The sequence below is a fragment of the Saccopteryx leptura genome, chromosome 2, assembly GCF_036850995.1.
Source record: "Saccopteryx leptura isolate mSacLep1 chromosome 2, mSacLep1_pri_phased_curated, whole genome shotgun sequence".
Lineage (NCBI taxonomy): Eukaryota > Metazoa > Chordata > Mammalia > Chiroptera > Emballonuridae > Saccopteryx > Saccopteryx leptura.
Genome location: NC_089504.1, coordinates 28,869,243 through 28,892,924, shown reverse-complemented (window position 1 = coordinate 28,892,924; position 23,682 = coordinate 28,869,243). Strand labels below are relative to the sequence as shown.

The 23,682-nt window shown below is 48.3% G+C and overlaps 1 protein-coding gene across 1 annotated transcript in view; it reads right to left on the bottom strand.

Annotated features, from left to right (window-relative positions):
• ABCA1 (ATP binding cassette subfamily A member 1) overlaps nt 1-23,682 on the bottom strand; it is a 132,509-nt gene that overhangs the window by 82,709 nt on the left and 26,118 nt on the right. Inside the window, exons 3-5 of the mRNA XM_066367523.1 lie at nt 17,653-17,746; nt 13,195-13,336; nt 11,837-11,955 (exon numbers count right to left, since the gene is read on the bottom strand). Of these exons, the coding sequence (XP_066223620.1) occupies nt 11,837-11,955; nt 13,195-13,336; nt 17,653-17,746 (355 nt within the window). The remainder of the gene's footprint in view (nt 1-11,836; nt 11,956-13,194; nt 13,337-17,652; nt 17,747-23,682) is intronic.

Here is a 23,682-nt window from a genome sequence, read left to right as displayed (position 1 = left end):
AAGAAGAACAGGACAGAACCCTCAGATCCCTGCCCATTCTCAGCATCAGGCCTCTGACCAAACTAAGGAAACCCTTCCAGAGCAGGCAGAGGGGTGTGGCAAGGAAAGACCTGGGGGGGGGGGGGTGCAGAGACACTGCTGTTCCCCGGACTCTGTCCAGCCTGCCTGCGTGCAGCAGAGGAGGACACCGGACGGAGGGGGAAGGAAGGGGGCGGAGGGGGAAGGAGGGGAAAGGAGGGAAGAGGAGGGGGGAGAGAGGGGGAAGGAGGGAAGAGGGGGAGAGAGGGAAGAACAAGGGGGAGGAGGGAAGAGGAGGGAGGAGAGAGGGCAGCAGCAGGAAAGCAGAGGAGGGAAGCCCTCAGCCAGAGGGCTGGGGTTACTCTTGGTCAGTGCCCTCCTGTCCCCAGCTCGGGTTTCAAGATCGCTGTGGTCTCTTTTGTTCAACATGAAAAGGAAGCACAGCAATCAGCTGCTTGAGAAGTGGGTGGAGGAGGCGAATGGAAAAAAGGAGAAGCGAAGAAAGAGAGCACGTCAGCATCCAAAGCCCGGATACTCTTCCTCAAAGGACCCCATGAGGGTCTCCCAGCTCTGCCCCATCAAAGAGGCAATGCCTGAGGGGCCTGGGCCAAATTCTAGCGTGCGGCTTTACTCAGCCTGGCTTGTCGGGCTTTATAAACAAGACCTTGAAACATTTCTCCGCTACCAAAGGGCTGGTAACAAACAACACACTCAGGTGTCTCCTCAGTGGTTTTCTATGCTGTTGTTCTGGTTTGTTTTCCCGGTGCTGGGGCTGTACTTTCTTCTTCAAGGATCACTACTGACGGTTCCCCTGGGGTGGCTGGGCCCTCCTCTGGGAAGGAGGGCTTCTCTGGGAAGTCCGGGGCTCTGGAGAAGCAGGTAAAGCAGGTGACCCGGCTGTGACCTGGCTGTTCCCTGGGGTGACTCCTTGGCAGGTGAAAGGACAGGAGCCTAGGGTGCAGAAAGCCTCAGGACTTCCCTGCTGGTCGCCTGAGCCTGGGGTTCCCAACCCAGAAGTGCCCTTCTCTACCGGGAGGGCATAATAGAAAGAGCTCAGGCTCTAGAGTCTGGCTGACCTGGTTCAAATCTCAGTTCCAGAATCTTCCAGGTGAGTGTCCTTGGACAGGTCACTTAGTCTCCCTGAGCCAGCATTTCTGTATAAACGGAGGTCTACCTTACTAGGGGTGTAGGTTAGATAAGCACTAACAACACTAAGTGTATGAAGTACCCTGAATACCGACTCACTGGCTATGAGAAAACACAAGCTGAAAATGAAACAAGTTCAAAATAAATGGCGACTGAGTCACGATGACAGTTATGGGATGGGTTTCTAAGAGAAACCAGAAAACTTAGGGTTATGCTCCCTGAACCCAAGCACTGGGGAAGCCAGAGTCTTCTCTTGAAATCAGTGGGTGTTCTATAACTTTAGACGCCACATAGTTCTTAAAGTATTTTACATGTAATGTGAACTTGCATTAGTGCCACAAACCTTTAAATGGCTACAGAATCCCTACACACTAGTGCTGTTGTTCAAAGCAGCAATATTTCTCCCTGCTCCTTGAAGGCAGGGAACAAAAGAGATGCTATGTAAAGACATGACCCCTTCCCCTGACTCCCAAGAGAAGATGGACAGAGGGTCGATGAACAGAGCTGGGAGCCCTCAGCCCTCTCGGCCACTCCAGAATCAGCCACCATAAGTCGGGGGATGGAAAGAGACATTACACGTTTCCCCAGATCCAGGTCCTTCAAGAGCCACTGGAGACGGCAGCCCTGAGGGAAAAGGGTGCCTAGTTCTCGCTGGCCAGGAGCACTCCCGATGCCCTGCGGGTAGCGGGCGCGGTGGGAAAAGAAGGGAAGCCCAGAAGGAAAAGAAAGGAACGTGGAGGAGGTAGCACTGGCCCAAAGGACTTCCGGACCTAAACGGACAGTGAAATTCTGAGTTCGGGGCTGAGGAGGAGCCCTTTCCAGGACTGGGTCACAGAGGAACTGTTCATGTATGCGATGTATAAATAGCTTAGGTTTTCTTCTTTTAAAGTTAATAAAAATATATTAAGGGATAAGGTAGTAATCTGTGTGCAGAAAACGATGATTAGCTTTTACTGATCATCAGACACATCGTAGGAATTATATTTTTAAACTCCTAAAACAAACGTACAAGAAATGCATTCTTCCCGTTTTTCGAACGTGAAAACAGACTCGGAGAGGCTGATATCCTTGCTCAAGGTTACAGAGCAAGCAAGTGGTCAATGTGATCCCAATCAGCTCTGGCTACAAAGCTTTCTTTGCCTCTTTCTACTGTATCAAGAATTAAATAAGTCGTTTTACTTTAAAAAAAAAAAAGCTTCATCATGTTTTTGGCATCAAAAGCTAATGATGCCACCCCTGCTTCTCGGTATTGGAATAAGGCAGCACAGCAGCATGGTGTGGTGGGAAGACAGGCGCTCAGCCTCGGGGTCAGACAGCCCGGGACTGAAGTCACAGCTTTTTCTATGACCTTGGGTCCCAGACATAACCCTTTCCAGCCTGTCTCCTCATCCATAAAATGAGGGTGATAACATCAACCTGCCGGTGCTGGTGTAAGTCATGAAGGTAGCAATATATTAAACCGTAAAAAGCCATCATTGCCTGAGGCAACTTCGACTGTTGGCCGAAGTGTCGCTCTACGGGCTGCCCTCCTGTGCCTCCGTACAACAGTGACAAGAGGGCCAGCAGTGCGAAGCTCTCCACTAGAAACTGGACTCCCGAACTGCTCTTTGCCACCCCAGATTATACACATGAGATTATGTTTATGAGATTATAGATATAAGATTACATTAAGATTATAAATAAACCTTCCACTGGAGAAGCGAAAGTCATGAGATGCTGTTTTCGGTTTTGTTTTGTTTAATATTGTTCTCGGCCTGACCTGTGGTGGCACAGTGGATACAGCGTCGACCTGGAAATACTGAGGTCGCCAGTTCGAAACCCTGGGCTTGCCTGGTCAAGGCACATATGGGAGTTGATGCTTCCAGCTCCTCCCCCCGTCTCTCTTTCCTCTCTCTCCTTCTCTGTCTCTCTCTTTCCCTCTCTCGCTCCTCTCTAAAAATGAAAAAATAAATTAAAAAAAGAGTGATTTCTTTTATAAAAAAAAAAAATATTGTTCTCGATGTGAACAATCCAAACTTGCTAAAGGCAGTGAGATATTGTGGGGGACATCCTGTGGTGGGGTGCCACTGTGCTCTCTGGTCTCGCCTGGGCAGAGTTGACCTTTGATGCGATTCAGTTCAAGCAATATCTGAACACGGCACGGCAGCATAGCACCCACCTGAGGGCAGCCGAGCTGGGAACAGCCCCTGCCCCTGATGCAAACGAATGCCCTGGGCCCTGGGAGGAAGCCAGGCTGTGACAGACAGGTCTAGCAAAAGTTTCTCATGGTAGATGGACAGGATGCAAGATATCAGGGGTCCCCAAACTTTTTACACAGGGGGCCAGTTCACTGTCCCTCAGACTGTTGGAGGGCCGGACTATAAAAAAAACTATGAACAAATCCCTATGCACACTGCACATATCTTATTTTAAAGTAAAAAAACAAAACGGGAACAAATACAATATTTAAAATAAAGAACAAGTAAATTTAAATCAACAAACTGACCAGTATTTCAATGGGAACTATGCTCCTCTCACTGACCACCAATGAAAGAGGTGCCCCTTCCGGAAGTGCAGTGGGGGCCAGATAAACGGCCTTAGGGGGCCGCATGCAGCCCGCGGGCCGTAGTTTGGGGACCCCTGCAAGATATGAAACCCTAAGACCTGAAATCAGAACTTTTGACAAGTACACACAGAACAGGGGTGGCAGTCACCCAGAGATTTAAAAGAATTTCCACTCTGATGACAAAATATGGACACATATGTCATCAGATCTTCCCAACAAGGTGACCCACAGGGGGCCCAGACGAAATCTGGGGCTGCAACCTCAACTTGGGCAGCCGCTGAAGGGAATGACGGGGCGCAGGCAGGGAAGGAGAAGTGCCCGTGAGTCACAGGGTGTTCTTTCTGGACGGGCCTCGGGGAACGTTCCACCACGTCTCTTACCCGAGACGCCAGGAAGTGCAGGAAGTCTCGCATTTCTCTTTAGGAAACCCTCTTGTCTCCTTTCTGAGCCCAGCCCACAAACGCCTAGTATCCTGCGACCTCGGAGAACATTCTGGCTACATCGGGCTGCCCTCCTTAGGATGTACGATAAAGATACAAGCCTGGAACTCCTTATGTGCCAGGTGCCACACCGAAGGCTTTACCGTTATCAGCTCATTTATTCCCCACAATATCTCCAAGAGAGGTTCGGTTCACGTCTCCACTTTGAGGAAACTGAGCCACAGAAATGTTATGGAATGATCTGCTAGTCAGCAGCAGAGCCAAGGTTTGACCGAGGCAGTCTGGCCGCCAAGTCCGTTCTCCTAACACTAAACTGTACTGCCCAGGGGACGTTTATAAGATGATGATTTTACATCCCCTTCCCTCAACAGCCTGCCACGGCCAAGGATATTGCCATGTTGCCTGCCTTGCCCTCTGGGGATCACGTCTTTTTGACTATCAGAGATCAAAGCAGAATCCAAGGTCTGTACAGTGAGTTCTCAGTATTGCCAGGAAATCCCAAAGCCAGAAAGTGATGATCCTATCCCCTAAGTAAATGCCTGCATAACCCTCAGGACTTACTTCACAGAAGTCTTACTGAGCACATCAGAAAGGCCCAACAAGCCAGACTGGTGCCATGAATATACAGAAAACGGCAGCCACGCCACCGACACTCAACAATAGCCGAAGGGATGGGAAAGCTGAAGACCCCGAGTCAGGACGTCAGGATGCAGGCGGCACTGCCCAGCTCTCTCTGCCAGCCCTCCCCCTATCCAACACCTGACCTCAGTGATGTGGGACGGCCCCCACAGGGACATCTCCAGCCCAGTGACAAAATGCCCAACGTTCTTCCTTGTTCTTTCCCGGCCAAGTTGTCATAAGCTTCAGAGGCCTCCCTATCCTGGAGAGAAGGTATTTCAGAAGCCCCTTATTCAGGGTCTGAGGGCGGGCCAATGACAACCCCAGCCCTCAGTCTAGGAAGCTGAGATGAGGCCTGGCCAACAGCCATGTAGGCTGGGCACTATCCAACTTCAGGAGCGCCGTTCCCTTGCGAGTAGTAGTCACCTGGACCGCGGTGCACATGGCATCCACACGGAAATGCATCATTCGGCAACGGTACATAGAGCTGAAAGCCATCCCTCCACTGTCCACCTACCTGGCCTGCACTAATTCAGCAGGTCTGGAAAATCATCTTCTGAAGTCCCACAGTACTCAGATGGGGCTTCTGTTCAAAGGTGCTGGTGCGGCTGTAATTTGGGACAGGGCCCGGCACCTGGAGAGCCGAGGTCTTGGCTGGGGATGGAAGCTGTCAAGTCCCCTGCCCAGGAAGCATCCAGCCCCACCACAGAACCCACAGCCCTGGGCCAGGCCACAGCGGGCAAAGATAGAAACACTCACAGCACCCTCACAAGCTTCGGAACTGTCCCTGGCCAGGATAAGCAGTGGGGACAGCGAGGGAGCAGCCATAGGACAGGGCAGCAGGCCAGAGCCCAGCCACCTGGTCATGGGGAGCAGGGGGAAGCTGGGGGACTTGTCACAGACGGACGGATGGCCCACCCCCAGGGCGTGTACTTTCCAACTTCCGGGCACGTAAGAGGCCTTACACATGGTGTGAAGTCAGGAAGGGCTTGGGCCCCTAGTGCCATTTGGAGACGATGAAGGGCTTGGTAAAGAAACACGGCATTGGGACAAAGTGGAGGTCTGAGCAGAATGTTCTGCGGGGAGCAGGCTACTGAGCTCGCTAGATATCACAAAGTGAGGCATCGAGGTCGCTCAAAAGGAAACGAGCAGTAAAAGCAATGAAGCAGAAGGACCCCTCCTTCATCCCAGTCCTGACCATGCGGCACCAACCCCATCTGGGAGGCCTCAGCTCGGGCTGGTCCGCCAGGTTCCCCAAAGTGGGGGCAGGTGGGCCGGGTGGCGAGAGGCTAAGGGGCAGAGTGGCGGGCGGGGGGAGGAGGACTGAGGATGGGGGCCACTCTTCCTATCTCTCCAGGCCTCTGGCAGGGCAGACTTGGGGGCAGGGAGACCTCTGTTTAAGAAAAACAATTATTTTTTAAAAACCCTACTTTGGCAATTTTTGATTGTCGAGATCCTTATAAAGGATCCTTGGAAAGGGAGTGTGGATCTTTTTTTAGCTTCTCAGTAAATCCACTTTAGGCCTTTGGGTCCCTGGCCGCCCTTCCAGGGAAGTTCTAGAAGGTATACCTTGCAAATGAAAGAAAGCCAAGACTGTTTTAAGAACTTTTGTCATTACTTAGAGCCCTGTGAACGTGCGTTCACACAAGGGTATCAACTCGAAAATGACACGCGCTGGCGTCTTATGCTTTCCGAAGCACTTCCACCAAGGGGAAACATGTTTGGGTTGTTTTGCCAAGTCTCAATGTTGAGGCAAGAAAAGTTGAGGCCCAGAGAGTTATTAAGCACATTGGCAAAGCCAAACAGAGGGAGTGGTGAATCAACTCAGATTTACTGTGTCAACAGTGTGCGGTGGCTCTGCTATCACCCACAGATTTCATCTGATTAAATGCTCAATGAGGCCCTGACTGGTTGGCTCAGTGGTAGAGCGTCAGCCCGGCGTGTGGAAGTCCCAGGTTCAATTCCTGGTCAGGGCACACAGGAGAAGTGCCCATCTGCTTCTCTACCCCTCCTCATCTCCCTTCTCTTTTTATATATATATATAAATACATATCTCTTTATATATATAAATACATATATATATACATATATATATGTATATATATATATATATATATATATATATATATATATACATATATATATATGTCTTCTCCTCCTGCAGCCATGGCTCAAATGGTTTGAGCAAGTTAGGCCTGGGCGCTGAGGATGGCTCCAGTGGCCTCACCTCAGGCGCTAAAATAGCTCAGTTCCCTAGCGACAGAGCAACGGCCCCAAATAGGCAGATCATCACCCTAGAGAGGGTGGAACCTGGTGGGGGCACATGTGGGAGTCTGTCTCTGCCTCCCTGCTTCTCATTTAGGAAAAATTTTTTTAAAAAATGCTCAATGACCCTCGAGGCAGCTAATCTATACTTCTCAGGTAAACTGAGGGTCAGAAAGAATCAAACCATGTCGAAGGTTCATACATAACGAGGCTGAATTTGTCCCTAAAATGAATCTTAATACAAAGCCCAAATATCTTTCTCTTATACCAGCATTTTCCAATCTTCAACTGTTGACAAACTACTCTCACAAGTTTTACCATATCCACATAAAATGGTGCCTTTCTTTAAACCAACTTTCTTTTTTTTTTTTTTCTATTTAACATCTTCCTAAGTAATAATGCCCATGACACTGCAATTATGAACTGGGTCAAAATAAAAAGTTATTATCTGTGTGCTGCCTGAATTCATCTCAGATACCATGCAGAACGCGCTCCGAGAAACACTCCTTGACCGTCTGCACCTCACGGGAACAGAATTCTCGACCTGTCACGTTTTCTAGTTTCTGAAAATGTGTACAATTTTTACATTTCCATCGGTAGTCAGTCACGATAGGGACTTACCAAGAACGAATGCCTTCTACACTGACTCCCGAACATGAAGCTAGCCAACCATTGAACCTGCATGTTTATAGGTTTAGGAAGTAAAAAATGTAAAATGTCCCAAAAGTTCCAGTGACAAGAAAACTGGGTAAGGTATCCTCTGTGAGGCTTTCGGCGTGGATTTCTCATTAGGATGGTTTCAAGGATAATTAGACTTGTCCATGATTTCATTTTTTAGAACTAAGAGGCCTTCCAGCGGGAAGAGTATTAGACCAACATAAGAGAGCTCTGTAGAAAGAGAGCTGCCTGGAACAGCAGAGCTTCCCCTGTGTTCGTTCCCACACTGTCCCTCCTGTGGCTGTGAACACGGCCAAGCCACTCCCCTCTTCTCATCTAGAATAGAGGTCCCATCTGGACAGGGGTCCTATTTCTTTTGTACACCTCTGAGTCCCAGCATCTAGAACGATGATTGGCGCAGGTTAGGTATTCAATAAATATTGGCTGAATGATTGAATCAATCAACCCATTTATCTATAAATGAATTGCTAACCTCGTAGGTTGCATCCCGTAAGTGAAAACAAAGCAGAGCTCTAGCCCAGGAAACCACGGGACTAAAAGGGAGTATTTGAGAAGAGACCCCCTACGTGCACACATCATCTGTGAACAGCCCAAAGGATTTAGCAGATGTAAATCGCGGGAAAGAACGAGCTAAGTCTTCCGAGTACACAGATCACAGAACCAAGAGCTCAGCAGCGCAGCATTAGTGACAATGTAGGCTGGTGGATCTCGTGTCCAAAGAGACTGGGAGTCTCCAGTGGACTGTCCCAAACCTCAGGCCTTGGTCCTACAGTCATTACTGACTTGGATGAGAACAAAAAGTACTATTCATCAAAATCCTAGATGACAGGAAACAACAAGAACAAATACAGTACGTGGCAAAAAATGCAAAATCAAAAAAGGTTTTGGTAGCACAAGATGACACAGGGAATCTAAAAATGTAAAACGGAAAAGAGACTGATATTTTCCTTAGGTTCAAAAAGCCCACAGCACAACGAAGAAATGGAGAACAAGTAACTGACAATATTGCGTAGTTAAAAAACTCCACAATTTCGGTCGAGTGCACGTGCAATGTGAGTCACAGTGTGGCGTGAGTGCCCAACAGTCCAGGACAACCTCAGATTGCACCAACAGAAACACAGTTCTCAGAACAAAGCGGGCAGAAGTCCCTCTGACTCTGTGCTGGAATACTGTTGTAATTTCTGATAAACTTCAAGAAAGACAGAGACACACGAGACACACTGAAACAGAACTAGAGGAGAGGGAGAAGTTAAAGGGAAAAACATTCCAGAAATCTAGAAAAAATCAAAAACTTTCAGGAGAGAGATAAAGAAAGAGACAAAAAATAAAAAAAACAAGAGCTGTCTTTAAGTAGTTCAAGGGAAATAGAATTAGCCTCATTCTCTGAAAGGTACAGTCCGGCCTGACCGGGCGGTGATGCAGTGGATAGACCGTCAGCCTGGGACACTGAGGACCCACATTTGAAACCCCAAGGTCAGGGTCACCAGCTTGAGCATAGGATCATAGACATGAGCCCATGGTTGCTGGCTTGAGCCCAAGGTCTCTGGCTTGAAGCCCAAGGTTGCTGGCTTGAGCAAGGGTCACTGGCTTGGCTGGAGCCGCTGCCATTCTCCCATTAAGGCACATGTGAGAAAGCAATCAATAGACAACTAACGTGCCACAACTATGAGTTGATGCTTCTTATCTCTCTCCCTTCCTGTCTGTCCCTGTCTATCCTCCACCTCTTTCTCTCTTTCTCTTTCTCTCGCTGAAAAGATGAAAACTAGTAAATAAAAGGTAGCAGGGTAGTAGATATTTTCTGATCGTTAACGCTGTCAACACCCAAAAAGAGCGGTGGTATGAAAGGCAGGTCCCCACCTCGGGAAGGGCATGTATGGGAGAGGAAGGTGAGGAGGGCGGGGCTTCAGACCAAGGACCCTTCCCATCCTGATGGTGACAGGGCAAGAGCGCTAAGCAGTGGCCTCTGAGGCAGGCGCCACACTGGCAACCTCAGCTTCTGACCCTCTCTGAAATCCTAGAGTGCCAGTCAAGTTCAGCATGAAGTGATGAAGTGACTGACTTCACCTGGGAAGAAGCAACCGTTCCTGCATTGCCCTCTAAACGGAGGCTCCGGGCTGCAAGTCAGGGGAAAGCCGTGTCAGAAGCAGCTGCAGGGCAGAAGAGGGAACCAGCCAGGCCAAGGGAGAGATAAGAGATAAGCACCCTGTGAGATACGATACAATCAAACCCAGAGGAGGCCTTCACCCTTCAGAACTCGGAAAAGAGTTTCTCACATGCAGTTTTGGTTCCTCTTCTCCAGCCTAACTCCTCTTGCCAGTGGCTCAAAGAAGAAACCCAGCTGAGAGTCTGAGGACTCATCTGCTGAGATCTGCATGAACAGCACACCCCCATCAGTCTAGTTCTTCAGCCGTGAAGCTGGGGGCGGAAGAGCAAGGTCAGGCGCTCAGAAATGCATCCCGGACATGTAAGGGTAATATTGAACAGCCTACTACATGCCAGGCACTTCGAATTCACCTTGTACGTGGCAAGTCACGTATTCATTTTATAACTGAGGAAATTAAGGCTCAGAAAGGTTCAATGGCTTAGCCAAGACATCACCACACCAAAATAACTGTCACTCGTGTTCACTAAATGTTTCCTATGTGTCACATGCCCTTGTTCCGCAATGAAACATTAGAGCTCATTTATTCCTCAAAACAATCCTGGGATATAGGTTCTTACTGTACCCACTTCATAGATGAGAAGCTTTCAAAAGGGCTTAAATGACTTATTCACAAAGTCACAAAACCGTCACATAAAGTATCCTAACACTCGTTCTCCTGGGCTGCATCGCCTTTCTGCAGCAGAAGAAATAACCCAAGCTCTGACTCCGAGCTACCAGGCAGGTGCCCGTCAGGACGTGAGCAAGGACTGATGCTTTGCTTGGTGACTGCTACCTCTCTTTGATCTGTGCTGGGACAGATCTACATTTGCCAGACCAGGGGCCTACAGGGCAAGCAAACAGCACCCAGATGGCCTGGCCACACAGCCAAAAGCGGTCCAGCCGGGAGGCCCCTTGAAGCTGACCCTACGCACCGTCACCCCCCCCCCCATGTGAAGTGACGCCTCCTTCATGCCACCATTCACATAGCTTCGCTTCCCTTTGTCATCAGGCCCCACACTGCCCACTGCCCTTGCTCCTGCCCAGGGAAGACTGTTCTGTCTGTCCAAGAAAACATTCCCATCCAAGTCTGGTTGACACTCTAATAACACGTTACACCGTTTCTTCTTTTGCCGAGTGGATCACAAACTGGAAGGCCTTTCAGAGAAGGCCAGCCCATCCTACCCTCCCCAAACACCAACCTAAGTGAAAGTCCCCTCCTGGAGCCGCGGCAGCAGTTGGCCCCCAGATGGGCAGAATTGATCGCTGACACCCTTCACAACCACCGGTGCATGGTGATGACAAAAAGACCATTTGCTTCACTATTGCCTTTGAATTCTCTACGGACCACGCACCCATCATTGTCTGCACACCAGGGACTGCCCCTGCGGCCCCTGCCTGGGGGCTGCCTCGTGACTGCCTCAGCTCATCGGCCTGCTCCTCAGATGCTTCCTTCAAGGCAAGCCTGGGCCCGTATCAGATTGGAGATAAAGATTTCGTTTTGTGAAGATCAGAGTTCAAATGTCCATCCGACTACATCAAATGACTTAGGGGAAGATGAATTGCGTTTTCCTTTGAGATAAATGCCCAGTTTCACTTATCCATTACCAAGCTGCAACTTCAATTGCTCTTGCATGCGCACAAATGTTCCCATCTATAAATCTGCCCGTTCACAGCAACCACATGGCCAACTCCAGAGAGGAGAAGTTGGAAGCCATCGGCTCCCCTAACAGTCCTGACACCTGTGCCGTTCCTCTCTGGCAATTTTCCTTCTGTCACCGCAGAGGAGGACAGCGCGCTCACGGTCCTGGTCTCTCCTCAAAGCTACTCCCCCACCCGCAGAAAGGTCTCAGAGCCCAGCCCCAGGGGAGGAACCCCCAGCAGGGAGGAGCTGAAAGGGACCAGCACCGACAGCCTGAGCGACTCTCTCCCTGGTGCAGGTTCACTCCCCAGGACGGGCCAAGACACAGCAAGGCTCCCGCTTACTTGAGCTGTTCTGCTCGATCTTCCGTAACGTTCTCAGAACCTTGTGGATGTCCGTCATGCTGGTGTCTTTCTGGCTGTATAGGAGAAGCCGCTGAGCATCTGCGAACAGGCGGGACACACTGCAGGGAGCGTGGGAGAAGCACAAGAGCTCTGGTTAGGCCGCTGCCTCTCCCGCTTGGGGAGACAGAACACGTGCCCCAGCCTGGCAGGCAGGCCCTCCACCCCGCTGCTCCCCACACTGAGCTCCACTGACACCCCGTGCTTCTAAACACCACCCACCACCCCGGCCCCAAATGCTGCTTCCCAAGTGTTCACCAAATCCTAGCAACCCTTTCGAGGCCCAGCCCGTGCCTCCTCTCCAGGAAGCCCTTCTCCCCTCTCCCTGTCCCTCTCCTCCCTCCCCACCCCACACACACTCCCCCAGGGCTAACTTATCCATGAGACACAGTAGGCACAGTCCCTAGGGCTCAGGATACTCTTGGGGCCCACCAAAAAATTTTTTGATTTCTTTTAAAATCAGAATAAAAGCCCAAAATTCAGACTGAAAATGTAGGAGATGAATCCAGCCTGGATTATTCATCTTTAGACCCACACACTTACAAAATAAAGTTTCTACTCTTTCTGCACAGATGAAAGGGGCCCGCGGATGACACTGCGTGGCCTCGCCTGCCCCGGCGGCAGCCTCCCCACCCGCCACACGTCGTACAGGCCGCTCGTACAGAGCGCACCACGGCTCTGGGCATCCCAAGGATCTCAACGGCTCATTCGGCAAACACACCGTAAGCCTGTACTTAGGTCTCCTGTTGGACTCAGGAGCCAGAAATACAAAAGCCAAGGAAGTGGCATCCTGGCCCTCAGGAAGGTCACACCAGGGAACGGAAACACCACAGTGGGACGCTGCTGTAACAGGCGCAGACAGAGTGGGAGAGGTGATCTGAGAAAAGGGAGGCCTTGGCTGTAAGCTCCGTCGGGGCAGGCCCTTTCCTGGGCACATCTTGGTACCCGGCCCCAGCTCCCGGGCCACGCGGTTCAGACGCACAGTGAATGTCTGCTAAGTGCGTGGGCTGATGAACACAGGAGCAGATGTTTCCCAGGGGGGGGGGGATGCACTCTTCATCTCCCTTCCCCACCCCCACCCCTCACTGGCCACGTGGCCCTTGTTACCCCTAAAATACAGCGAAGGAAGGTTTTCGATCTGGCAGCAACTCTCCCTGCCCTCACTCGGAAACTTCATCACAGAAACCTTTACAAGAGCAACTTCACTCAAACCCGACCATTCAAAATTCTCCAGAGGTTGAGAAAGGAAGGAAAAGAATGAACTGACACGTTGGGGAAAGAAAACTTGATCTGGTACTTACATGGATTTGTTAAAGTTTCCGACAACCCCGGGAGCCTCGCCGGGAGTCGGGTAACGGAAACATGGGTTATTGGCATTACAGATAATCCCCTGAATCCAGGGCAGCGTCCCCGCAGAGGGCATGGCTTTGTTTGGAAAGTGGCCTGTTGACATTGGGGAAAAGAAAAACACAAAAGAAACATTAGTTCTTTGAAAGTTGTGGGACTTGACCTTTATCTCTTCTTTTTTTTTTTTTTTTTTTTTTTACAGGGACAGACAGGAACGGAGAGATGAGAAGCATCAATCATCAGTTTTTCGTTGCGACACCTTAGTTGTTCATTGATTGCTTTCTCATATGTGCCTTGACTGCGGGCCTTCAGCAGACCGAGTAACCCCTTGCTTGAGCCAGCAACCTTGGGTCCAAGATAGTGAGCTTTAGCTCAAACCAGATGAGCCCGTGCTCAAGCTGGCGACCTCAGGGTCTTGAACCTGGGTCCTCCGCATCCCTGTCCGACGCTCTATCCACTGCGCCACCGCCTGGTCAGGCCCTTCATCTCTCTTGGTCCCCTACATTCTCCATCCCACATCTGTCGGTCCCAACCCCTGTATCCCAGAGGCCTGCCCCCTCTGACTAACCCGACCCTGAACTGGAAACTTGGCATCAGACAGTGATTCTTTTATTTTTTATTAAAAGAATTTAATGGGGTGACACAGGTTAATAAACGTATACAGGTTTCAGGTGTACAAATCGACAACACATCATCTGTATCTGGCATTGTGTGTTCCCACGTCTGGTCTCCCTCCCTCAGCATTCATCCCCCTCTACACCTCCTCCCCAACCCACCTTCTCCCCTGCGGTCCCCACATTGTTGTCTGTGTCTTGATGGGGTTTTTCCCTTTGCTTAATCCCTTCACCTTTTACACTCGATTCTTACTCTACTTGACATCCTCTGCAGAACGGGACCGGTGGCACCAAACCCGGGAGAAGTGGCGAGAGGGGTCCATCAGGCCATACGCGGAGGGGGCCTGGTGTGTGGCTGGTACTTGATCGTCAGTTCAGCTCCCACTGCCCACCTCACTTTCCAGAGACACAGAGGGGCCCTACGGGTGACCTGTCCCTTCATACTCTAAGGGGGCAACTACAGCAAGATACAGTGGCTGCTGGAGAACACTCGGAGGGACTCAGTGGGTGGGTCTGGGGGTGGAACCCACTTTCCGTGATCCTAACCTATGCTCCTTCCCGCCTTCCTGTGTACCCCCTTTATACCTGAGCCCTTCCCAACCCCCTCTGTACTGTCCTCTGTTGCCCACACCTACGTTGGTTTTACCTCCTCTGCTCGCTCCCAAGCTCCTCAAAAGAGCACCTATAAACATGCTAACTTGGGGTCAGTGGTCATGTGTGAAGCTGCTCTGGTTGCTGCTGCTCTGTCGCCCTTCATCAAAACCGTGAGCCCCACTCCGCGAGCCCCACTCCGCGGGTCATCTCCTCGCTCTCCTTTCCCTTCGCCATGGAGGAGCTTCTGACAAACGGCACGATTGGGTGCATTTGGCTGCTCCTAGGTGTCAAAGGCCCCATGTGGTCGGTGGCGGTCTGCCATGGGGCTGTGTACGAGGACATCAACATAATGTGCCCTGGAGCCAGAGCTCTCACTCTGAGGACCAAGCATGTGGGAATTCCTTTGGGCGGAAAGAGCATGGCCACTATTTTCATCATACTCTCTTCTCAGGGTCATCTGTGACCCCAAACAGTGGACATCCACTGAGAACCATGGTTCTCCAGGAGGCAGAGCGGGGTGGATCTCTACAAGCCTTGGGGTGAGACCAACTGGGATTACCCTCCGGTCCCTACACCACATAAGCAGAGACTTTGGCCAAGTCACTGAACCTCTAACCCTCAGTTTCTTCATCTGTAAAATGGTGATAAAAACACAACTTACTTCACAGAGCTGCAGCAAGTACTCCATGAGCTCTAACGGGCGAAGACGCAGCAGAATGCCTGGCACAATGGGCCTGCTAGGACTACTGAGGCACGGTGGTGGGGAGCCCACAGCAGTCCTTACTCTGCCGCTGCAGGCTAGGAACACTCCACCTCTCACAGCTACAACCCTCCTCCAAAGCAGAACCCTGGTTTAGTCATCTATTTCCACGCAGATGCGAACAGTCTCCCCGGAAGCTAACCCACAGGCAGGACTTGCTACACGGCATGTCAGTATTGGGGCACTTCTATCTATCTGTCTTTTTCTTCTATCCATATTCCAACCAGAGAGGCAACATCCGAAGAAAGGATGTAACAAGATCTGATTGCTGCGGCCACCCGGCGGGGACTCTGGCCTGTTGAACGTTTACTCAATTAACTTCCTTATCTCCCTGTTAATAGTTCAAGGAAAACCAAACAAGGTCCCCTGCCTAAGCCAGCTGCTCCTGGTGCAAGGGAGATTTACGTAACCCAACCAACTACTCGAAGGACCAGGGGGATCTCCCCCTTTACACCCCCTCGGAGACCCTGGCACCAAGGACAGGGTGGCATCGGTCCAGGCGGCACAGGGCAATGGAACGTGAAGGTGTCCAGGCTATACCCTGTGGGCGAAGCAAAGACCCTTCTCCGTGGGTGGTGTCCCACCTTATTTGCAAGCAAAAGCAGGAAGAGGACTCAGCACGGGCATACGGGATGACAATTAAGTAGCACGCTGGACTCCCAGGACCCAGGAAAGTCATGAGGACCTTGAATGGTCTGGGTCAAACTGGGGAAAATGGATGGGGAAGAATTATACGCCAGTCCTTTGTGTCCAGTGACAAGACACCTCTGCACAGTTCACCTTGGCAATCTCCCTTCCAGCGAGGTCCTTAGAAAGTAGTGAGAACAGGAAGGGGCGTTGCAAGGGCATGGATGGCAGGCAAATTATCTACCTTCTACAGGCATAAAAACTCCACATTTCTGAGAATCTACGGTCGAGATTCAGAGGACTCTGAGTTAAAATTCAACAACTGGTTCAGGATCACAACCTCGCCAAGTGTCAGAGACAGGGTACAAACAATAGGGTACAATTTCCCTGACCCTACGTCTGCCTGTTGCTACTGCACCATCTTGCCTACTTGGGATCATTCCAGAGAGAGAACAGCCGAGCAGATGAAAACATTTGAGTTTTCCCTAAAACGTGCACACTAGTGGGGCTTAGGGCATTTCTTAAATAAAATCAACAATGCATCGGCTCATCAATCTCTGGGGTTCCAAAAGAGAAGGCAGAATTACCTCCCAGGCCCACAGATTGAATGTATATTTCATTTTATATTCTTTTCCTCTTTTTTTTTTTTGGTGAAATCTGAAAAAATCACCTCTGGTAGAGTATTCCTGAGGTTGTGGGGGGGTTTTGAAAACATGAATATATATGTGTCCTACCAAATTAGCAGGTAAATGACTGCCTTTCTGTGCTGTGGACCTGACCAAGGGCACAACTGAAAGGCGACCCTGGAGCCCTCCCCGTCCTGAAGAACAGTAGCCTGAGAGTCTAGGAGGCTGGCAGGGTGTGGACAGAGCTGGTTAATGGTAGGAGAGGGGACGGGGCAATGGAACAGGGGTTCCAGCTAAACCTCCCACATAAATGTTGATCGTTTGGACTGGGACAATTCTCCAGGGTTGATCCATTCAGCAAGGCCACCCAGGAGAGAAAGACATGATGTGTAATAATGACCCACAGTATAGGTATTATTATAGAGATGAGGAAACGCAAGTACCAAGAAGCTAAGCCACTTGCCCAATGTGATATACCCAGTAACTGATGCGGCCAGGATTCAAACCCAAGAACCCGGACATCCAGAGCTTGTGTTCTCAACCACTAGCACTATTTTCTATACTCACTGTAAAGGCTCTCAGCAAAACACAGGCTTGGCAGTCAGATGACCTGAGCTTCATTCACTTCATTTCTGTCACTTATTACATGTGTGACCTTAGGCAAGTTCCTGCCCTTCTTTGAGCCTCAATTTATTTATCAAGCAAATGATAATATTTTCTATTATACAAGGCTGTTAGGAGAATCAAATAAAATATCACTCAATCTGAGAAGTTCTACACAAACGCTGCTTAAAATGACGTGTTCCATGATTTGCATCTGGGTAATAAAAACACAATGCATAGGAAAAGACTGGCAGACACCACATGACAGGGGTGTTAAGACACGCCTTGGGGGCCTTTTCTAATCACCACTTTCTGAACTATCAGGAAGGTTATTTTGCTTTCACCATTTAAAACGTATGAAACAGACATCGGCCGTTAAGAGTTACTATTGTCACTATTCACTGGGACTAAAAACAGTTTCTTGAGTTCATGCCTTATCAAAAAATCGAGGACCTAGCTTTTCTATTCCAAACCATTTATGGTGTTTCCTAAAATTAGCATCTTGGGAAAGGTCAAATTCGGCCCATGCCCACTGCCTGGATTCCACTTGCCCACGGAGAGTCCCAGCCAGGCTGCTTGGATACTCACATTCATGTTGTTCATAGGGTGGGTAGCTCAGCCGAACGGAGATCAGGATCAGGAAGATGAACAGGGGCCAGGCCACTTCCAGCAACAACTGACACTAGTGGGGGGAAAAGACAGAGCACTGTGAGTTTCAACAGGCGTATGGACGTCTGATGCTGTCAGGCTCTGGGTCATCCACAGGAAAGTTGCTGAAACGACTGATCCATCCTCTCCCACCATGCTTAATTTAAGCCAGCGGTTCTCAACCTGCGGGTCGCGACCCCTGTGTTTTGGTCGTTCAACCCCCGCCGGGGTCGCGACCCGCAGGTTGAGAACCGCTGATTTAAGCCTTCATAACACTTGGCCATTTGCCGTTCTCACCTTATAACATCTATTCCACGCCTCTGTGTTTTCCTTAAGAAATAGATTTCTTCACCTTCCCACCCTGCTTCATCTGGCTTGTATCTGCTCATTCTTCAAGACTCAACCAAGCACATAACCCTTTACTAAAATCCCAAACCGTGCTAGAAGCCTTCGCCTGTGCTCCCCCAGTCAGCGAGCCCCTGAAATCACCTATCACTGGCTTCCTCACTGGCATACAAGCACCCTGAGACAAGCACAGGGTCCCTGTCGTCTCTGCACCCCCAGTTTCAGGTATGGAATGGCCATTTATTGAAAGAGGAGGGCCAGGGCAACAGAGCCCTGCTGTGCTGAATGCACACCAGCTCTGCTGCTTGAAATGCACGCGTTGCTCACACCACGGGGCTGAGGAAAAGGCTCCAGAGAACAATGAGGATTCACACAGAGTTCCATATTGACCTCCTCACACCCAGGACTGGAAGGAACGGGGAAGAGGACAAAGTCCTCCCCCATCCAGCAAGGTCAGGTGACCAATCTTCTCCAGGGGGTTAGAAGATGGTGAAACTTACAAGCAAGCATGGTCCACTGGTTAAAGCAACAAGGTTTCTCTAAAGGAAAACCCTGCCTCAATGAGTCACCAAAGGATAAATAAGCACAGGCACAGGATGGAAATCATTAGACACAATTTAATGGAAAGAGCGGTGTTCGGACAACTACAGATGTTCATCTACTTACAATGGGGTTATGTCCCGGTACATCCGTTATAAGTTGAAAATACTCTTAAGTTGAAAATGCATTTGATACACCTAGCCCACTGAATAAATACCATAGCGTCGTCTAGCCTGCCTTACGTGTGCTCAGAACACTTACATTAAGCCTAGACTTGGGCAAAATCATCTCACACAATGAAGACACTGTCGAGTGTTGGAACGTGACCCTGGTGACCCCATGCCCGACTGTGAGCTGCGCTCACGGCTGCTGCCCACGCATCATCACAGGAGAGCACCTTACTGCATATCACTAGCCCAGAAGAAAGAAGATCAAAATTCAAAGTACAGTTTCAAATGTATGAGTATCACTTTCACATCACTATAAAGTTGAAAAACTGTAAGTCAAACCATCATAAGTCAGGGACCGCCTGTAGTTCCACTGCCGGAAGTCTCCCACTTCTTTCTTACCTTTCCTTAGACTCGGATGTTCTAATTAGGATGAATGCGAAAGGGGCCGAAAGAGTCACGGGGCCTTGTGGTTAAGAGTAATTACAACCGGGCTGCAGAGCCATAAAGCCAAGAGAACACTGGTATGAAGGCCTGATGCTCAAGTCCACGTATTTTTTGGAGAAAAACGGATTTAAAAAAATTTAAGTAAATAAAAATCATCCCTAATCCTACTTCACAGAAAGAATGCCTAACAAACTGAGCTAACAATGGCTTTCTGTTAATATTTTTTGTTTTTTTTTTATTCTAGTTAAACACACATATTTTTCCTCTACAAATTGAGATCATACATCAGGCAGTTTTATATTTTGATTTTTCATTTAACATCATACTGGGAGTGTTTTCCGTGATATAAAATACTCTTTTAAAATACGGATTTTTAATGACCACCTACTATGCCATACTGTGACTGGGTCGGAATTCAGTTAACCTTCCTGCTCTTGCTAGTATTTCAGGTTGTTTAGGGGTTTCTCTTTATTATTTCTTGTTGGGTGTTTAGAATGTTAAACAGCCCATTTTTAATTTGCAAATGTCTTTGATATGATCTACATTAACCTCTCTTTACAAATCTTCTTTTTGGAAGGAAATATAAGGGTGGTAACAGTGGATGTCTTAAGGTGATAAGAAAATGGGTGATTTTAAAAGTGACTTTCCAGTGTTTCCTAAATCTTCAACAAATGGAACAAAATCCACTGTTACCCTGTACCTATGAAGAATAGTTTGTTATCGACAGCACACCAGGACAAAAGAAAAAAACCCAAAAAGGACAAATGGGTCCCTCTTTGAAAGAAGGCATGCTGTTAATGGGATCTCCAAGACCAAAGATGGAGCTGGACTTGCTAAATCAGTCTATAAATAATCCCAAAGAGGGAACACTCGCTGAAATCTCCAAGCTTTCAAATAATACTGGGCCTCTTCTTCCCCTCCTGAGGCTTCCCCAGGTGCTCTGGGCCTTTACCAGGCCTTGGCACAGCAGGGGCCCTGTTTCTCCGGGAGCCTCTCACTAAGCCTACCACACAGGAGGGCTTAAACCAGGGGTCCCCAAACTCCGGCCCGCGGGCCACATGCGGCCCCCTGAGGCCATTTATGCGGCCCCCTGAGGCCATTTATCCGGCCCCCACCGCACTTCTGGAAGGGCATCTCTTTCATTGGTGGTCAGTGAGAGGAGCATAGTTCCCATTGAAATATTGGTCAGTTTGTTGATTTAAATTTACTTGTTCTTTATTTTAAATATTGTATTTGTTCCCTTTTTGTTTTTTTTTTTACTTTAAAATAAGATATGTGCAGTGTGCATAGGAATTTGTTCAGTTTTTTTTATAGTCTGGCCCTCCAACAGTCTGAGGGACAGTGAACTGGCCCCCTGTGTAAAAAGTTTGGGGACCCCTGGCTTAAACAATGCTTGTTGCTGCATAAGAGAATGATCTGAAGTTGATGCACTAATGAAGTTGGAAATACAAATCAGCGGAGCCCTTTGGGAACGTAACTTGGCCCTATGTGTCCACAGACATGTTTATCCCCCTGGATCAAGTAATATCAATGAGAATGTATCCTACAGAACTAAATTCAAAATATCCAAAAGCCACATACAGGAAATTATTTATTCATTGAAACTCGACAGTTGAAAAATACTGGAAACATTGTGCAGAAACAGGAAAATGATTAATTTATGGTGCTGTCTACTCGACAATGTAGTAGGCAGTCATTACAACAATGTTTATGAAATGCAGACACTGTTAACCATATAATATTATGTGAAAAAAAAACAAAACACAAAAGTGTATCCATCCCAAGCTTACAGCTAAATAAAATCACAACAGACAGGAATGAAACTTGTTGAAAATGGCCTGTGAATGAATTCAGAAAAGAGTAACAAACTCAGAAAAAGATTAAATGAAGAGTATAAGTCATCATTCAATAAGATAGTCATCAGCCTTGAAGCTCTGAAACTACCATGTGTACTTTTAGGATAAATAGTAGCTACCATTTATTTCAAGTCCAATGTGTAGTAGGTAGATTATATATGGATTATTTCACTGCATCCTTAAAACAACCCTGTGATATAGAAACTAGTACTGTCTCCATTTTATATGGCAAGACTAAACAAGGAGGCTCACCACAGAGCTAGTAAGGGGCGGGCTTAAGATCAGTGGCCAGTTCTGTCCAACCCGAGAAGACACGAAATTCTATTTGACACAGTAAGTGACCCAGGTGGAAAATGACTCCATTAGGTGGCATGGTCAAAAAAACATCAACAGGTTCCACACAGGTAAAATGAACATGACCTATAGATTTATTATAGTTACAGCCAATACTGAGTAGGGGCTATGTACCTGGGATTCTTATACATCTCATCTCTGACACTGAATTCTCACAATAACTCTGTGAGGCACATTGTATTATTATCATTTCAGAAATGAAGAAAGTAAGGTTCCAACAGGTTATGAGCCACAGCCTGGTGAGAGAGCCCACCAGCCCTGGAACCCAGATCGACATCTAAATTTCACCTTTTGCATTCATCATGCTGCCTCTCACACGGCCAGGTTTGGGTCATACACATTTTAAGGTGGCCACATCGTTTATCACTCAACAGCCCTCCTGAGCACTGACCTGACCCAATGAATCAAGCTTTATGTTCCTGGATATCTCTGCAACCCTCACATCTAAGACCCTGTAGGGCAACAGATGTTCAAAATATGTTGACTGGTTAGTTGAGGGGGGGGGGGGGGGGGAGAATGGATCTTCCCCATGGCGCTGACAGCAAAGGGAACAAAGAAAATCTCACAAGTCATTTTCAGCTTCTGAAGCCAGTGGGTGTAAGCAGATCAGGAAAAGGGGTAAGAAAAAGACTGATAATAATACCAATGGCTACTGTTTGAATAGATCTTACTAAATACCAGTGCTCTAAGCTCTTTACATATATAAATTCATTTGATCTTCAAACAACCCCCATTAGTGCTAATGTTAGACTCATTTTACAGATAAGACAACTAAGGCTTAAAAAGTTAAAAAATTGCCCAAGGCTATAAGGTTGGTAAATGGCAGAGCCAGGATTGAAACCCAGTCTGATTCAAGGGTCCCTGCTCTTGGCCACTATGCACCCCAACCCCCTTACACCTCCTGCTCGATTACCAGAGTATCTAGATGACTCATCTTTCAAAGCCCTTGCTAACCTGCACCACTAACATGTGTGAATGAAGAGATTGCCTCTAAAATTCACCCCACCGAAAATAAAATCATGAGAGACTAAATTTAAGCCATGCCCTTTACTCTGTACTTCTAAAATTATTCCTGTCATTGAACACAAAAGTCGCCTTCCAAACTCAGGGGGCGGTTCTAGGCACTGCTTTTCCTGATAGCCTCCCTCTAGATGCCTAACCTGACTACGGCCAGTCATGCCACTGTGGCCCACTCATTATCCCAATAAGATTTCTCCCCTACCTCTAAACTTAGCACTCTTCCTTCACATAGGCCCTCATAAATAGCTTGGAAATAAAATTGATGCTTTACTGTTTATAAACCCCTCTAAGAAAGCTCTTCTAAATCTTGCATTGGTGCCCCCCCACCCACCTCCACATCTCTCCCCCAGGAGGTGAGAGACATAGAGAGGAGCACTGTTTTCAAAAGGCATTTCTCGCCAAAATCAGACACTCAGGAGCCTTCTCTTAGTGTCGGGTATTAAAATGACAACCCTGGTGTTCAGGTGATTTGCTACCCTGAGCTGCTCTGGGGAGCACCAAAGGATCACTGAAGGATCACTGTGTCCCTTCTGTCCCGTTATTCCTTGGCCATAACACAGGATGATCCAGGCAGGCACCACGAGAGCAGGATTTCTCAACAGCAGCACTAAGGACCCTCTGGGCCAGAAAACCGCCGTGGGGGACTCTCCTGTGAACTGGAAGATGTTTATTGCATCCCTATGTCTACCCACTAGATACCAGCCACACTGACTACTCCGCCCAGTGACAACCAAAACTATACATATGTCTCCAAAGATTACCCACATGTCCGTCAGGCATTAAAATAGTGATAGGATACTTTTTTAGAACATGATCAACTAATAAGATTCAACGGGATAAAGAAATAGATGACACTACCAATGAATATTCTGACAGGCAAAGAAGGAGGTGTGGGAAAATGAGTTGCCCCAGATCTCAGAACCTTCAAACTAACAGCACACTCTGTGCTGTCTCAGCATCAAAATAAAAAACAGCAAATGACCAAATAAATAACCCCCAAATAGCTCCCTACAGACATAAGATTGTGATAAATGTCCCCAAAATAACTAGAAAAGGAATCCCTTTCATAAAAGCTGCTAGAATGACATGATATGAGTATAAAGAAAAATTACTTTAGACCCATCCCTGGCACCATAGACCTCAATTAGGTCTGCGCAAATCAAAGTGAAATCTTCAAGAGCAGATCAGAGAAATGCCAGGGGGAAAAAACAATTTTTAAAATGAGACCTGCCCTCCCAGAA